Below are 18361 nucleotides of genomic sequence, written 5' to 3'. Positions count from 1 at the left end.
CCCCATCCGATCCCCACGCGCTGGCCAGTGGGGGAGGGGAAGAACAGGCTTCTCCACCTTCCAAGGGTCCCCTTCCTCTCCCTTCTTATTTTCTGCCTCCTTTGACAATGTTGCCCTGAGGGGGAGCAAAGGGGAGGGTATTGCCCTAGGGAAGGGGCCAGGAGGGCTGCCTGGTGGAGGTGGCATCCAGGGCCAGGCCCCATGCAGTCGGGTGTGGGAGCATCAGCCTTCAGATCCCGATACTGACATTCATTTCGGGGGCCCTCCTGCGGCTGCCTTCTCCCCGAGCCCACTCTTCTCCTCACTTCTTGCCCTTTCTGCCATCACGGGGCTCCCGACCTCCTGCCGTGTGTCTCTGCTCCTTACGTGGGTGTTGCCCCATGTGGGGGACAGGGGCCCGGCCCCTGTCCCCCACGTGGAGCAGCTGCTGGTGGCTGATGTCCGGCTAGTTTCACCCGGTTGGCAGTAATGGGATGAAAAAGCACAGGCTCCACGCACATCCAAAAAGGATGCAAGAGCGCCAGTCCTGAAGGGAGATGGCAGCCCCTGTGGATGTTGGGGAGACTGGGAACTGGATGGGAGGTTGAGGTCTCAGAAGAGGCTGCTTCAGGGACCAGGGAGGGCCTGCTGTTGGGTGGTCTTCTAGGGGTCTGGTGTAGGGGAGGGTCAGGTTTGTTCCTCAGGAGTCCCCCTGTGTTCTGGGATCTGGTGGTGAAGCAGTCCCAGCAGCTGTGTAGACCTGTCTGTGTTTGTGCAGGGTCGGTATCTTGTGGGGTCTGACTAGATAATTACTGTGGGGAGCCAGTTATTGTAAGGGTTTGGGGGTCGCTGGGGTCTGGCATGTTGGTGGTGAAGTTCCAGTGGCCATGGAGGATGAGCAGGACTTGTAGATCTGGGATGTCGTTTGCTGGAGTCTGTTGAGTGCGGGGTTGTAGTTTGTGGGGTGGTGGCCATCAGCTCTCTCTCTCTCTCTCTCTCGCTCTGCCTGCCTCTATCCTTCCCTCTCTGCCCTTCCTGCTTCCTCTGTCCATCTCTTTCTCTCCCTCTCCTCCTCTTTCTTTGTCCCACTAGAGTCCACGCTCATCCACACGTTTATTGAGCAATTACTTTGTGGCTGCCATCTGGCTGCAGCAGGTGCCTGGGAGCTTATGGTGGGTGCTGAGGGTGCCACCTCAGGTGAGCAAGCCTCAGTTTCCTCACCTGTAAAATGGGAGTCTGGGGGAGATGCCAGGATGCAGTACACTCATTCATTCAACGAGTATTTATCAAGTACCTACTGTGTGCCAGGCCCCGGGATGGGGAAACACTGGGGAGAAGAAACACAGGCCCTGGCCTCATGGGAGAAAGAGAGATATGAGTCAGTTAATTACACGAGTGAATGTAAAATGACTTCCATAATAAATGTTAGGAGGCAGAAACACCCTGTGCTCAGTAGAGGTGCAGAGTACGGGCACTTGATCTATCTTGGGAGGTCAGGAAGGGCTTCTTGGAGAAGTTGCAATCAAAGCATGAGAAAAAGGAATCTAGGGGAACGGAGGAAGAGCATTCCAGGCAGCAGGACTGCACCTGCAGAGGCCCTGTGGTGAGTCTGCGTGGTCAGAAGGCCAGAGTGGTTGGGGCTTGGAGGGGACCAGCTCCACCTGGACTGTGCTGGGTCCTATGGGTGGGGCAAGGGAGTGTGGTGTTGATCTGTTGAGGATTTTAAGCTGGAAAGTGGCATAATCTGATTTGTGTGGTGAACAAGATCTCTCCAGCAGATAGTGGCTATAAAGTGCTTAGCACAGGCAGGGCTGGGTTCCCAGATAGGGCCCGGATGACGCCAGTGGGGGTTTTGGGGACCCAGAGAAGTCACAAGGTCCAGTTCCTACCCTTTGAGGTCCCCAGGGACAGCTCTGGCCTGTCTCCAGGAACCATTGTGTCTCTGGGCTCTGGGAGTTGCAGGGGCTGGGAAAGTGGGATGTTCCTGCTTTAAGTGTAGCTGTAGAGCTAGGGGAGGGATAGCACCCTTGGGGGTGGAGGGCAGGGCTCCCAGAGTCGGAAGCTGCTACTCCCAGTAAGCTCCTGGGCCCGGCTCAGAAGGGAGACTGAGGCCCTGGGGCTCCATAGACACTGAGCCCTGAGCCAGGAGATGCGTCCTGGCCTCAGAGTGTCTTTGGGACCTGCCGCACCTCCGGCTGTATCTCAGGGCTCCAGAGAGTGGGCTCTGGGGTCCAGCTGCCCAGGTTCCAAACTTACCCGTGACCGGCTGTGTGACTCTGGGCAAGACACTGTACCTCTCTGAGCCTCTGTAGCAAAAATGGGACAACCTGCCTTCTAGAGAAATTGTGAGAATTCAACAAGATGGTTCATGCTGGTTCATTCACTCAACAAATAGTTAGTTATATGAATAGTTATTAAGCAATGGGACTTCCCTGGTGGTGCAGTGGTTAAGAATCTGCCTGCCAGTGCAGGGGACACGGGTTTGAACCCTGGTCTGGGAAGATCCCACATGCCGTGGAGCAACTAAGCCCGTGTGCCACAACTACTGAAATCCGTGTGCCTAGAGCCCGTGATCCACAACAGGAGAAGCCACTGCAACGAGAAGCCCGCGTACCGCAGCGAAGAGTAGCCCCCGCTCACCACAACTAGAGAAAGCCCATTGTGCAGCAACGAAGACCCAACACAGCCAAAAAAATAAATAAATAAAAAAGCGCCTACTGTGTGCCAGGTGCTGTTGTAGGCACTGGGGACACAGAGGGGTGATGTGCCTGCCCTCAGGGGCTGGTGTTCTAGTGGCAGAGACAGACACTAGGCAAATCAGTCAGTAATTAAAAAGTAAGGGAGTGGTAAGTTCACTGAATAAACACAAAACAGGATAAGAAGGAGAGGAAATGAATGGGGTTGTGAGTGACAATTTAGCCTAGGGGTCGGGCAGGTCTTGCTGAGGAAGTGAGACCTGAAGGAGGTGAGGGAGGGGCCATGTGAGTGTCTGGCAGGAACAGCATTCCAGGCAGTGGGAACAGCCTGTGCAAAGGGCCTGAGGCAGGACCATACCTGGTGTGTTAGGGGAACAGTGAGGAGGCCCATGTGTCTGGAGCAGAGTGAGCCAGCGGAGTCATAGCTGTTAGGCTGTGTGTAGGGCCCAGGGGAACTGGATGGGGTCCAGCATCTGCAGGGCATTTGGGGACTCAGGTGCCTGGAAGAGAGATCTTCCTGGCAGGGGCCTGAGTGGGAGCAGAGGCCGGCTGGGTCCTGGCGTTGGTTGGACATGGGTCACCTCTGAGCTTCCTTCTCTAGAGTCTGAGTGATGACTGGGACCAGGTGCCCTCAAGCCCTTCCTGGTGACACCACCTCCGGGCTGGGTAGGGGGCCTGCACTTCTGCCAGGCAACTGGACCCCAGCCTGCCAGGAGGATCAGAGCCTCCTCTCGTTTTCAGGTTTGTTCTGGTTTGGGCTGGAGAGAAGGCAAGGTAGAGCCTGAGCGACTCGTCTGGCCAGAGGTGGAGAGCTTAAGGTCCTGGAGATGAATTTTTTCCATGAGAGTTGCAGGAGGTGAATTTCCATTGAGCTGACACTCATGGGCGGGCGACATGAGCCTGCCATTGGATCAGACCCCGTGAGCCCTGGAGGCCTCCCTGAAGTTCTTGGAGTTGATGAACAACACCCATAACCTTTTGGGACTAAGCGTGTACCTGGGTTACTTACCAATCCAGGCACCAACCTTGTACCCATTTGACAGGTGAAAAGACTGAGGCTTGGAGAAGACCAGGCATTTGTCTAAGGTCACGTAATATGTCTTTGGCACAGCAGGGATTGAACCCCTGGCCTGGCTCCTGACACCCCTCCCCTGCCCACCCCGCCCCCTCCCTGCCCATCAAGCCTGTTCCTGGCTCTGGGAACTCCAGCTGGGCTCGTGGGCTGGTCACAGAGGTACCAATGGCTTCCAGCCACTCTCTGTGCTCCGGGACGGGGGAAGGGGAGGGCCGGCGGCAGACCCAGAGTGCCTTGCATTTTTCCCTTTGAAATCTGAGTTCCTGAACAGGGTTCTCAGTTTTAGAGGTTGGTTTCACTGGGGTTTTATGAAGTAGGGGTTCTCTCAGAGTGAGAGTGCAGGGCCCCGAGGCTCACTTGGGCGCCTTGAACCGGATGAGAGTGTAGCCTCTTGTGCCTCTGAGGCTATTCCGTGGAATGGGCTGGGCTGCGCTAGACAGCCTCTGTGGGTCCCCTGTTTTCCCTGGGCTTGGGTTGCCTTCCGAGTCAGAGGAGAACCACGTGTAACAGCTCGGGGAGGAAGGCACCTCCTTCACCCCGGGCCCCCTGAGTCTGGGCAGGGAAGGATGGAGAAGTCAGAGAGAGAGACTGAAAGAAGTGGTTTTTGACTGCCCACCACCACTTGCATACCTCCTGTGATGGGTAGCTCATTAACTATCAAGGCAGCCTCTGCTGGGTTAGTGAGCTGGAATTTTTATAAAATTCTTTCAGATGCTGGCCCCCAGTTGAACCTCCACCCCCCTCTCTGTAGTCCTTGCTCCGCCTTCTGGGACCACACAAAGCATACCCCTTCTCCAAATATTTCACTCCTCCTGTGTTTATTGAGCACGTATTCTGCAGACCTGTGGACATGGGGAGGCAGACCCAGAGTGATCACTGTGGTGGTGATGGTGAAAACCCCTGGGCACAGGGAGCCCAGAAGAGGCCTCTGGCCTAGCTAAGAGGGGTCAGTCTGGTGGGCTTCCTGTAGGAGGTAACATCTATGCTAAGTTCTGAAGGATGAATAAGATTTGGCTGGGTAATTGGTGTGGGAAGAGGAAGAATGTTTCAGGCAGAAGGAACAGTATATGGAGGTGAGAGAATATCTTTTCAGTAAATGAAAGAGGTTCTAAGTGGCTGGAATTGTGTGTCTGAGGAAGGATATCGGGGCTGCTGCGGACAGGTGCTTGAAGCAGTGATCTAGATGGGAAGGACGGGACACCTTTACTCCTCAAACAGGTATGAGTCCAACTTTGTTTCATATTGTCTAATTGTTTTGCCAGGAAGCAATTTACGCCTCCACCTTCTAGATATAGAAGTGCCCATCTCACCACATCCTTTTTAGTACTGGGTTTTATCATTTTTTAAATCTTTGCCAATTTCAGCTAGAAAAAACCAGTATCTCACTGTGTAAATGAAAACAAGTGAGTATTTCTCTTATAACAGATGGGGGCAAACAATCTTTCCACATGTCCATGGCCCATATGAATGCCACCTCTTGTCTGTGACTGTTAAGAAGTCTCACACCCACTGAAGAGTCTGTGTTCATTTTTAGCTCCCCACTCAGCACGGAGCAAGGGGAAAGCCTGTGGGCTCACACATGGGTGGGGAATTTGTGAGGCAGCCTACCCTCTCTTCTTTGGTTCATGTTTTTGTTTTCCTCACCTTTTTTTTTCCTTTCAAAGTTTTAAATTTCTTTCTCCTTTGTTGGTGGCTGTAGTTTGTCCTCATCTGGGGTATCTTTGGGCTCAAAGAAGGAGTTTGCTAAACCCCAGGAAGGTGTTCTGTGTGAGACCACCTGGACATGCCAGGTGTCTTGTACACACAACTTACTATTTAATTCTCAAAACATCTGCATTTGATGGGGACCCTTGAACCCATTTTATAGATGAGGAATCTGAGGCTCAGAGACCACCATCAGCGTCCCATGGCCAATATTGGCTAGTCCTCTTAGTTTCACTCAGTCATTTCCTCTTCTGACATTAAGATTCTGTTTAATTAAATTCTAATTTCGGAGGAGAGGGCTGTCCATTTCTCCATACCTCTTGTCCAACACTGCCCAGTCAGGCGATGGAAGCCCAGTTTCTCATTAGGGAGGAGCTTTGGAGTCTAGCTCAGCAGCAACCTTATTATACAGGGAAAGGAAAGAAAAACAGAAAAGAGAGAGGGGGAAGCCACAGAACACCCTTGGAGAGCCACAGATGGCTTCAAGGCTCAGGTCCTAAGCTAGATTTTACTTCTGGGCTTTTAAAAACTGAGCTTGGCATACTAGTTCCACCTCAGCCACTAAAATTCCATGTGAACTTGGTAAGTCTGTCCCCAGACCTGGATCTCAGTTTCTGCTTCTACTAGTCAACCCATCTCTTGAGCTTTCTCTTAGTAACTATCTTTTTCATATCTGAGCAATCAGTTCTTTTTTAATATCTATGTGTTTTTGTTTCATAACCTCCTGTTCTTGTTTTATGGCTGCTACCCCTTCCTTTATCTTTTTGAATCACTTAATCTATTCACTGTAAAACTCTTTGAAGATTGCACTAATTATCTCTATTTCCACAGATGTAAATTCTTCCATTTGGGAAGTTTGTGGCAACTTCATGAAGTGATTGTAAATTCCTCATCTCTTTAGGTTATTTTCCCCTGTCTCCTGAGTCTTCTGAGAATGTGTGTCCTTGATGATATATATTAAGGGGCCCTACGTTTCCATGGGTGGGGGCATCCTTGTCACTGGGCACCTGTGCTTTGGTCTCTGGTTCAAGTTGGCACCTCCTTGTCATTTCCAAGTGTTTGGGGGTGGAATGGGGGAGGTCTCAGCATGTCCTTCATTTGCCATCTTGAACGGAAGTCCAATCTCATCATCTGTAAACTGATACCATTGTGTTGGGTGGTCTCTGAGGGTTCTATGGGTATTTTAAACACAGTTAACCACTGGGTTCTGTGGGAGAGGGTTCTAGCACCACCACCAAATAAAAAGTAGCCATGTGGCTCATTTTATACTATTATTGTGTACTGGGTCTTTCTACTTATTTATTTATTTAGGTTGCGTTGGGTCTTCGTTGCTGAGCCCAGGTTTTCTCTAGTTGCAGCGAGTGGGGGCTACTCTTCGTTGTGGTGTGCGGGCTTCTCATTGCAGCGGCTTCTCTCGTTGTGGATCACGGGCTCTAGGTATGTGGGCTTCAGTAGTTGCAGTACATGGGCCCTAGAGTGCAGAGGCTTCAGTAGTTGTGGCTCATGGGCTCTAGAGAGCAGGCTCAGTAGTTGTGGCGCAGGGACTTAGTTGCTCTGCGGCATGTGGGATCTTCCTGGACCAGTGATCCAACCCATGTCCCCTGCATTGGCAGGCGGATTCTTAACCACTGCACCACCAGGGAAGTCCTGTACTGGCTCTTAACACATATGATCTCATTCTTTACAGAACCAGTGAAGTAGGTACTGCTATTACCCTCATTTTAGATGAGGGATTGGAGGCTCAGAGGAGTGTTGGGACTCGTCCCCCCACACTCATTTGGGAAGGAGAATCTGAGCCCAGTTAGAGGTGGCTTACCTCTTCACTCTGTCCATCCTGTACATCATCCTGACAGCCAAGGTGTTCATCTCAGCCCTGCCCCATTGTAAGCTATTCGGCTTCTGGACCCCTTTTCCCTCTGTGGACACTGACGTCTATTCTTCAGAGGTGCTAAATGAACTCAAAACTGTGTTCTCAGTGCAAGAAGTGGGGAAGAGCCAGGAAGGTTTAGCTGGTGTGTTAAAGTGTGGGCTCTAGGGTCTGTTGCACTTGGATTCTGGCTGTGTTGACTTAGGCAGGTCACTTGACCTTTCATCTGTTTTTTTCATCTGTCAAATGAGGATAATGACTGAACATTTCTCTTTGAGTGGTGGTGAGTACAGAGTGAGACTTTGCATGTGCCTGGAACATAGCAGGTGCTCAGTAAACATTACCGCTGTCCTTAGAGACTGGAATAGGAATGGAGGGATATGATCCTTGAGCTGTCAAATCCTCAAAGCGTCTTAGGGGCCAGAGAGAGGAGAAGTTTTTCATGGACTCACAGAGAGAATGCATTCTAACAGGGAAGTCTAGTGAAGGTGGATTTTGCTCCATTCCAGGAAGATCTTCTCCTTCTCCTTCTCCTCCTCCCCCTCCCCCCTCCTCCTCCCCCTTCCCCCTCCCCTCCCCCTCCCCCTCCTCCTCCTCCTTCTCCTTCTTCTCCTCCTCCTCCTCCTCTCCTTCTTCTTCTTCCTCCTCTTCTTCCTCTTCCTCTCCTCCTCCTCCTTCCTCTCCTCCTCCTCCTCCTCCTCCTTCCTCTTCTTCTTTTTCTTCTCCTTCTCCTCCTCCTCCTTCTTCTTTTTCTTCTCCTTCTCCTTCTTCTTTTTCTCCTCCTCCTCCTCCTCTCCTTCTTGTTCTTCTTGTTCTTCTTGTTCTTCTTCTTCTTGTTCTTCTTGTTCTCCTTCTCCTCCTTCTCCTCCTCCTTCTCCTTCCTTCTCCTCATCCTCTTCTTCTTCTTCTTCTTGTTCTCCTTCTCCTCCTTCTCCTTCCTCCTCCTCTACCTCCTCCTCCTCCTCTTCTTCTTCTTCTTCTTCTCCTTCTTCTTCTCCTTCTTCTCCTTCTCCTCCTCCTCCTCCTTTCTCTTCTTCTTCTCCTTCTTCTTCTTCTTCTTCTCCTCCTCCTCCTCCTCCTCTTCCCCCTCCTCCTCCTCCTCCTCCTCCTCCTCCTCCTCCTCCTCCTCCTCCTCCTCCTCCTCCTCCTCCTCCTCCTCCTCCTCCTCCTCCTCCTCCTCCTCCTCCTCCTCCTCCTCCTCCTCCTCCTCCTCCTCCTCCTCCTCCTCCTCCTCCTCCTCCTCCTCCTCCTCCTCCTCCTCCTCCTCCTCCTCCTCCTTCTTCTTCTTCTTCTTCTTCTTCTTCTTCTTCTTCTTCTTCTTCTCCTTCTCCTCCTCCTCCTCCTCCTCCTTCTCCTCCTTCTTCTTCTCCTTTTCCTTCAACATTTTACTGAAGTATAGTTGATTTATAATGTTGTGTTTAATTTCTGCTGTACAGCAAAATGACTTACATATATATATATAATTCTTTTTCATATTTCTTTTCCATTATGGTTTTTCACAGGATATTGAATATAGTTCCCTGTGCTATAGAGTAGGATCTTGTTGTTTATCCATCCTATATATATAATAGTTTGCATCTGTTCATCCCAAACTCCCAACTCTTCCCTCCCCCACCCCCCTTGGCAACTACAAGTCTGTTCTCTATGTCTGTGAGTATGTTTCTTTTTCATAGATAGGTTCATTTGTGTCATATCTTAGATTCCACATATAAGTGATAGCATATGGTATTTTTCAGGAAGACCTTCTTGACCATGAGAGGTCACCCAGCCTCATAGCTGCTGGCTTTAGTGAATGAGTTCCACATCACTCAGGGGAACCAAGAAGAGCTTTGATTACCACCAGTCAGTGAGGCAGCAGAGGCTGATGGGGTGGACTTGTGCTGGACCATCTCTGAAGGAGACACTTTTCCGGTTTCCTCATCCCCCACCAGCTGCTTCACAAGGAGAGTCCCCTGTCTTGCCCACCCTCCACTGGTGCCACGACCACAGGAAGGCCCAGCCCAGCACTTGCTGCATCTTCTCTAAATAAACTCGGGCAGCTGAGCTATCTACCTCCCCATCTCCCTCTGGGTTTCTGTGGAGGTGTTGGGGTGGTGGTTAGGGGCGGCTCAGGCTGAGCCACAGAGAGGAGAGACTTGGGCAGGGAGCTGCACAGTGAGGCTGAGCCCTTGTCTGCTTCATGGGCTTGGCATGAAAGCCTACTGTTCCTGCTCTAGCTGACCTCTAGCCCATGCACTGCCTTCCTCCCTGGGCATCTGCTGGCTTTGACTCAGCCTTAGAGGACCCCTGGGCTGTGTCCTCCTCCCTTTCCAGTCCAGCTGGCCCTTGGGATGTGCCTTTGACACCCATCAACTCTTGGCTTTGTGAGGGCAGGGAGACTGTTTAATTTTCCTCTGCTGTCCCAGTAACCACCTTAGAACCTGACACAGTGTTGTATGCGTGAATGAATAAATATGCATCCCAAGGTGTTTTGTGAAGTCGATATTTTGTGGCCAAATACATCTGAGAACTTCGAAGTCAAACAAAAGTTAAACTTTTTTTGCAGGACTTCTCAGAGCCTTTAATGATTCTCATATCTTTGTGATTTTCATATAAGGAACAAGGAATGCAATATTTCTCAAATGTATTTGTATCTTTTTGGGGGGGGCGGGGCAGAACAGTGTTGCTACCAGGGTTCTTGAGAATATACTTTGGGAAATGTGGACCTAGGATCACGGTCAGAATTCCTAGGAGTGTTGTTATTTGACCGTTTATGCCTCTACCCTTTTTCAAACATGACCTGCATTAGCTTATGCAGACACAGACTAAAGCCAAGAGCTGTTAGCACAAAATAAGACTAAATTCAAACAATAATATTGGAGAAGAAAAACTGCACTCCCAATTCAAGAAAGCTACCAGAGTTCATCTCAAAACAGAGTGCCGAGGTTCCTGGTGGCCAAAGCAAACAGGGTGCTGAGGTGGGTTTCATAGTTTTAGGAGGAGAAGGGCCAAACATTCTCTATGTACGAACAAGTTTCGGTTTTCATTCGTCTATCTGTCTACTCACTCATTCAACAAATGTTTATTTACCAATTACTATCTATGAGCCCAATGCCAGGCACAGGGATACAATGGTAGCCAAAAAAGACACATACCTGTCCTCATGGAGGTTAGTCAATGGTTTTTCAGAACAAAGATGCCAGCCCTCAATGTCCACTTTTCTCTGGAGCCCATTCTGAGTTCTCAGGCAGAAGCCTCCCACCTTACTCTAGTTTTTCTTTTTTCTTTATTTAAAAAAATATTTATTTACTTATTTGGTTGCACTGGATCTTAGTTGCGGCAGGCGGCCTCCTTAGTTGTGGCATTCGAACTCTTAGTTGCAGTAAGCATGTGGGATCTAGTTCCCTGACCAGGGATCGAACCCAGGCCCCCTGCATTGGGAGCGCAGAGTCTTATCCACTGTGCCACCAGGGAAGTCCTGCTCTGGTGTTTCTCTCCACCTGTTTTGCATCAGAATCACAGAAGGTGATGACATCCTAGGTGCAGGGAACCCAGGTGGTCAGTAGAATCAGACCGTTGTGTGAGGATTTTCAGGAAAACCAATGTGGGAAAATGGGCCGTGGCAAAGGAGGTGGTCCCCCATCCTTGGGGGGTGGGTATCCCTGGGGCCCTGGGCATCTTTTCTGAGCTCCAGCCTAGGAGTTGAGAATCTAATGACTTTGCTTCTTTTATCTGCTCCTATTCTTAATATTCTGGTTCTTCAACACTTTGCATGTGGGAAGTTCTTGTCAATTGCTTTTTGTTGGTTGAAAGAATGGATGGACTCATGGAGGGATATATAGATGAATGAATGGATTTGTGGAAGGTTGATTGGCACATAGGAAGGAACTGTTGGTTGAATGGAAGAATAGAAGGCGGATGAGTGAAGGGACCAAATGAATATGTGGATGGAAAGATGCCTGGCACTTAGTAAAGGTACAGTATTATTATCATTAAAATATTCTTAGTGTGATAAAATACACATAATGTAAAATTTACCATCTTAACCATTTTTAAGTATACAGTTCAGTGGTATTAAATACATTCACACGACATGTATTGTGCAACCATCGCCACCATCCATCTTCATAACTCTTCTCATCTTCTAAAACTGAAATTCTGTATCCATTAAATGCTAACTCCCCATTCCCCTCCCCAGTCCCTGGCAACCACCATGATACTTTCTGTCTTTATGGCTTTGACTACTCTAAGTACCTCCTATAAAGGAAATCATACAGTATTTGTCCTTTTGTCACTGGCTTATTTCGTGTCTTAATGAAATAACGTCCTTAAGTTTCATCCACGTTGTAGCATGTGTCAGAATTTCCTTCCTTCTTAAGGCTGAATAATATTCTACTGTATGGATGGACCACATTTTGCCTATCCATTCATCTGTTGATGGACACTTGGGTTGCTTCCACCTTTTGGCTACTGTGAATGATGCTGCTACGAACATGGGTGTACAAATATATCTTTGAGACCATGCTTTCAAGTCTGTTGGGTATATATCCAGAGGTGGAATTGCTGGATCATATGGTAATCCTATTTTTAATTTTTTTTGAGGAACCATCATACTGTTTTCCACGATGCCTACACCATTCTTTACATTCCCACAAACAGTTCATAAAGGTTCCAGTTTCTCCACATCTTGGCCAACCCTTGCTATTTTCTGTTGTTTTGATAGTAGCCATCCAAAGAGGTGTGAGGAGGTATCTCATTGTGGTTTTGATTTATATTTCCCTAATTATTAGTGACACTGAACATCTTTTCATGTGCTTTTTGGCCATTTTTATAGCTTCTTTGGAGAAATGTCTACTCAGGTCTTTTGCTCATTCTTGAATTGGGTTGTTTGGTTTTTGTTGTTGTTGAGTTTTAAGAGATTTCTATGTATTCTGGATATTAATCCCTATGTAATCTGGGTATTATATCAGATATGTAATTTGCAAATATTTTCTCCCATTCTGTGGGTTGCCTTTTTACTCTGTAGATAGTTTCTTTTGATGCACAAAATTAAAAAACTTTCATAAGGTTCAATTTGTCTATTTTTTCTTCCTTTTCTCTTTTTAGGCCACGCTGCGCGGCTTGCAGGATCTTAGTTCCCTGACCAGGGATTGAACCCAGGTCCACAGCAGTGAAAGCGCCAAGTCCTAACCACTGGACCGCCAGGGAATAATTCCCTGTCTATTTTTTCTTTTACCCGTAGGCACAATATTATTTTTAAAATGAAGCTATCAGTGAATGAATGGACAGTTAGATGGATGAGTGAGTGGGTGGGAGATGGACAGAGGATTGTACAATCGGGTGGGGGATGGACGGGTGTTTGAAAGAGTGGATGGATGGATAAATAGATGGTGGATGGGTGGATCAATGGATAAATGGATGGAATGTGAGTTGGTTAGGTAGGTGGGTAGAGGGACGGAGAGATGAGTGAGTGGGTGGGCGAATAGAAGACCTTATGAAAATATAGGTAGGGTGGCTGGGCAGGTGCAAAATTCTGGCCACAGATGGAGGACATCTTGGTGCACAACCTTGGCTCTTTTCAGATGAGTAGTAGCTTATCTTCTGACCCCACCTTGGCTCAGTTTAACTCCATGGGCACACACTCTCTTTTTCTAGGTTAAGCTTTCCTCCTATGTCTCTCTGGTTCTCCAAGAATCTTACCCTGGAGCTCAGATTGAACTGAGCCCTTGGCTGGTCTGCTGACCTTCTCAGTGGTAAGAACTCCTGGAAAAGAGCCTGCATCCTCCTGAGGATATGGTACCCAAGCACCTCTCCATGACGACTGTGGTCTGCTTTTAAGCCTTATCCCAGTCAACCAACCTCTCTCTGCAGCCTCACCCACTTCTCCATCAGGCACTAAAGCATCCCACCAGGTCCTCACTCTCCCTGCTACACCTCTTTCTGCTTCCACCCTGGTCTCCAGCCCAATTCCCACTCCACCCGCGCCCCTTCCCCTGGGGATGGCGGAGACACAGGATAAATTAGAGGAAGGAGTCACCCAGGTCAGCCTCCTACCTCCAGTTCAATAACTTTTTTCTCCTCCCCAGGGTCCCCAGGCAGCCATGGATGTGGGTCTCTTGGTCCCGCCAGATGTACCCCAGGGTTGCGGCAAAACCCTGAGGCGACCGTGGGGCCGGCGTACGGCCGTGCGTCGGCAGCGGGAGTTCATGCCAGAAGAGAAGAAGGATACGGTTTACTGGGAGAAGCGGAGGAAGAACAACGAAGCGGCCAAGAGATCCCGGGAGAAGCGACGTCTCAATGATGCGGCCCTAGAGGGCAGGCTGGACGCATTGCTCGAGGAGAACGCTCTGCTCAGGACTGAGCTACGGGCTCTCAAACATCGCTTTGGCCTCCTGCCCCCCACTGGTGGTACCTGGACCCTGCCCACTCTGCTATGGGAGTCGCCCTGGGCTGGAGACCCCCACCCTAGGGCTGAACAGCTCCCCTCTCTTCCCGCTTCCCATGGCTGCCTCTTGAGACCGTGTTCCTTGGACGCTGGGGTTCCAGGATGCTGGGGCTGCCTGGTGGCTGCCAGCTGGACTGGCCTGGCCACTTCCCCCAGGTCCCTCCAGGACCCTGAACCCCCTACCCCCAAGAGAATGGACATGGCCTTGCAGAGTTCCCTTCCAGCTGCCTTCTTCAGCTGTCACCCCCTGGATAGACATGAGGGGCCCAGACCTGAGCTCAGGCCCTGCTGGGGGCTGTGGTCACCCATACCCCCTGGTTGCCAGGCCTCAGGGTGCTCAGATGTGTTGCTGACGCCCAGTGTTGATCCCGTGGGGTTGCCTCCTGGGGTGACCTTCCCGGTCCCTGGGAAGGATCCAGAGGGTCTGGCTCAGCCCTCCCTGCCCCACAAATTGCGTATCAAGCCCCAAGCCTCAGGCAGAGTACCTTGGGGCTGGGGAGGTGGCTGGGCCCCCATCTGAAAGCTTCTCCTGGGCAAGGCCAGGCCTGCCAGGGTGCAGTGGGGGCTGATCGTGGGTTTGTCTGGGGGTATGAGTGGCTTGGCCTTGACCCAGCTCCCAAGACTGGGAAAGGCCTGTGGGAGGCCGTGGGTGCCCTGGCTGGGGGGAGGGTCCACTTCTTAGTGTCCAGACCAGACCTTTAAGAGGAGAGGCTGGGGTACCTTGGATCATACCATGGCTCCTATCCTGCCTAAAATATTTGTTTTGGGTAGTCATTTTTTCTTCCTTCTTCCATTCATCCATTCATCCACCCACTCATCCATCCATCCACCCACCCATCTACTCATTTGTCCATCCATCCATCTATCCACCCATCCATCCTTCCATCAGGCCATCCATCCATCCATCCATCCATCCATCCATGCTTCCTTCCATCCATCCATCCATCCATCCACCCACCCACCCATCCTCCATCCATCCTTCCATCTATCCACCCATTCATCCTTCCATCAGTCCATTTATCCATCTATCCATCCATCCACCCATCCATCCTCCATCCATCCTTCCATCTGTCCATCTATCCATCCATCCATCCTTCCTTCCATCTATCTATTCAGCCATCTAACCACTCAGCCATCTAACCACATCAACTCACCCAACCATTCTCCCTTCCTTCCTCCCTCCCTTCCTTCGTTCTTTCATTCGTTCGTTCGTTCATTCATTCGTTCCTTCCTTCCCTCAATCTATCGATCCATCCTCCCAACCACTTTGCTATGAATCTACACACCTATCTATTCATCCATTTATCTATCTACACATATGTCTATCCATTTGTCGATTCTTTTATTCATTTAATCACTCATTCACGTGCTCATTTGGTTATTCATTCATTCATTCTCTCACTCATTTATTTACAATTCATAGTGCCCAACTTAGTAACAAGCGTGAGGACACCTTCCTGGCTTTGGGTTTCCTGTTCTAGGGGGGATGATGGGGGGCTGGGAACAGACATACTGAGGGCCATACTTGAAGGAGGACGTACTGTCTCAAGATGTCTGACCCCTCATTTCTTAGGGTCCCCTTGGGGTGCTTGCTTACCACCCAGTTTGGGGATCAGACTTATCCAGTTCAGATGGCTTTCTCTGTGTGTTGGGTCAGGGCCTTGAGCCATTGGAACAGGCCAGCAATATCTGAAGGGGGGGGGTCAGTTTTCTCTCTGTCCCCAGCTGCTTGTGCCCCTGAAGACCTCTCAGCCCCAGCATACACAGTCCCAGCTGGATGGGAGAAAAGACCACTCTCCAGGTACCCTGGAGCCCCCAGAGCTCACCAAAACCACTTCTCTCATCAGTCCTCACTCAGAACCCTCCTCTTTTTTTTTTTTTTTTTTTTAAATCATTTCAGAGCATTTGTTAGATTCTGGTTAAAAAAAGATCCCAGCTCCAATTGTGGGGAGAGCTGGGGTGGGGTGGGGTATGCCTCTGGGCTGGTGCAGCCGCTGAGCACTGGATGTCCCTGGTCAGCCAAGTCATTGGGCCATGGGTGCACCCTCCCCCCTCTGCCCTTACCAGGTTTGGAGGCTGGGCTCGTTCTCAGCCAGCCCAGTTTTATCATGGTCGCAGCACAGGGCACCCTGCATATCACGGCCTGGCCCTCCTCTGCCTGTTCACTCCTTGTTCTGGTCCCTCACCCATTCTCGGCCCTCCAGTGGGAGAAAACAAGTACCCAGCCAGGTCTCCCATCCTGCTGGTCACAGCTGCAGCAATCAGCCATGGGGGCCTTGGTGGGCACCTGACCTTTTGAGGACCTGCACTGCCAGTTCAGCTGTGCCCCTGAGCGAGGGTGGGGGGGCGCCCAATGTCCTGCCTTCTCCCCCACCTTTGGGCTGGGATTGGAGACTTACATCTCCCAAGAATGTCCTGGGGAGGCAGGAAGGAGGGCTGCCTGGAGGAGGCAACTCTGGCCTGTCCCTCCTCAGCCAGCACGCACAGCTGGGAGGGGGTAGACTGGGGGTGCAGAGGAGCCAGTTCTCAACACAAAGATGCCACACAGGGACTTCTCCGGTGGTCCAGTGGTAAAGGATGCACCTTCTAATGCAGGGGACTCAGGTTCGATCCTTGGTCGGGGAATTAAGATCCCACATGCTCTGGGGTAACCAAGCCCAGGCGCCACAACTACTGAGCCCGCCCGCCTCAACTAGAGATCCTGCGTGCCACAAAACTATAGAGCACACGTGCTCTGGAGCCTGCGTGCCACAACTACAGAGAGAAAAGCCTGCACACCACAACTAGAGAGAAGCCGGTGCGTCGCAATGAAAGATCCCACGTGCCACAACTAAGACCCCCCCCCCCAAAAAAAAGATGCCACACAGTTGTGGCTGATCCTGCCTAGAGGATTTTAGTGCAGCCCTGGCCCTGGAAATATTAAAAATTGCTAACAAGGAGAGGGAAGGACAAAGTGGGGGCATAGCATCTTGCTGCTGGGAGATGTGGGTAGCTTAGTGCTTCCTCTTGGTGATTCCACCCACCAGGTGTGTCTAAAGTGTCTGGGCCCAGCTTACTCACATCCCATGGACTCGGGGGTGGGGATTGGCTGCCCTTGGGTGACTCAGGCCCCTTTTAACCTTCCTGCTCCAGTTGGAAAAGCCTGGAGAAGGATCTGCCTAAAACAGATCATAGAATTTTGACATCAGGAGGGGCTCCAAGAATCTAGTGATGAGTGGTCATCCAGTCTCTACTTGAATTCCTCTAAGGATGGAGAACTCACTTCCTCCAAAACCCCATCACCATTCCTTCTCTAGAGCCAGAACCCACTTCTTGCAAACTTCTATCTCTGATCCTATTCTTACCAAGGGGGAGCCATTCAGACCCCCTACCCTCTACCTGGAGGTGGCTGGTGGAGCCTCCTGTTCCTCTTCTCCGAAGTAGAGACCATCACACCTACCTCAGATGGTTTGAGAAGTTTAAAGCTCATTTACTGTGTGCATAGCATTTCATACACAAGTGCCTGACAAATATTAGCTCCTCTCTCCTTTTCCTTTTTAGAAAGCACTCATGCTCCCAGCCCCAGAGTAGTGCTGTCTTCAGGGGAAATGTCCTCTCATTCTTCAAAATTGTTTCCCTTCACTCTGGCCTGGCTCTTATTATTTTTTTGTCAATGCTGTTTATATATGATTGCTCTTGGAACTGAGTATGAATCATTTCTGCATTCATCACATACATATATTTTTTCAACAAATATTTTTTGGAGCTCCTACTGTGTGTAAAACAGGAACTGGATGAGGGAAAAAGTACTCCACACTGAGGAATTTGCAAGTGGAAACTTACACAAATGTCTAGAATGTTCACCCAAGACGTGTTGATTACTGTCCTCCTGTGCTGGGCTCTGGGACCACAGGTGTGTCTTCTGCCCTCTGAGAGCCAGTGGGCATCTGGCAACCTTATGTGTGGCTGCCTGGGTGCTGCTGCTATAAGAACTATCCAGTGCCACGTTCCACCCTGGGGCATCCATGGGTCCCTTGGGTCATGTCTGTCACACCGTGATTGACTCGGGGACTGGATTTTAGGACCCTGTGCAACTACATGTTATGTTTCCTCTTCCACCCATCCTTGAAGGCTGGGGAGATTTCTTTGGCTATCAATGCACGAAATTCCCTTCCTGCTTCGGGTGTGTCTGGCTCAGGTTGAGATTGCAACAGACGTTGAATGAATGAAAGTTTCTGCCCACTGAGTTGGTGATTGCTGGGGGCAGAGATAAAATGAGTTGAAGATGCTGATCAGGCCATGTTTATCTGTCTTGTCTGCAAAGATTCACAGACACATCCTGGCTGAACCCTGTGCTACCTGGATCTTTGACACTCAAGTCATTATCCACTGACTAGCAGCATCAGCATCACCTGGGAGCTTGTTAAAATGCAGACTCTTAGACCCCTCCCAGAATAGGTAAATCAGAACCTGTATTTTAATAAGATGCCCAGAAGATCCACATGCACATTGAAATTTGAAAAGCATGGATCCAGAGTAGGGGGTTGGCAAACTCTTCCTGTACAGAGGGGCCACAGAGTTAATATTTTTGACTTTGTGGGATGGCCACTGTTGCAGCTACTCCATCTTTTCATTGT

The 18361-nt window shown here is 50.1% G+C and overlaps 1 protein-coding gene across 1 annotated transcript; it reads left to right on the top strand.

Annotated features, from left to right (window-relative positions):
* Positions 1–13401: 13401 nt before the first annotated feature.
* On the top strand, positions 13402–14265 carry NFILZ (NFIL3 like basic leucine zipper; the record flags this gene model as incomplete). Its single annotated transcript, XM_082652232.1, has 1 exon — positions 13402–14265. The coding sequence occupies one exon, from the start codon at positions 13402–13404 to the stop codon at positions 14263–14265; it is 864 nt and encodes a 287-aa protein (XP_082508358.1).
* Between the last annotated feature and the right edge of the window lie 4096 nt (positions 14266–18361).

The sequence above is a fragment of the Grampus griseus genome (assembly GCF_964374135.1).
Source record: "Grampus griseus genome assembly, chromosome: 3".
Taxonomy (NCBI): Eukaryota; Metazoa; Chordata; class Mammalia; order Artiodactyla; family Delphinidae; genus Grampus; species Grampus griseus.
This window is presented reverse-complemented; position numbering and strand designations above follow the sequence as displayed.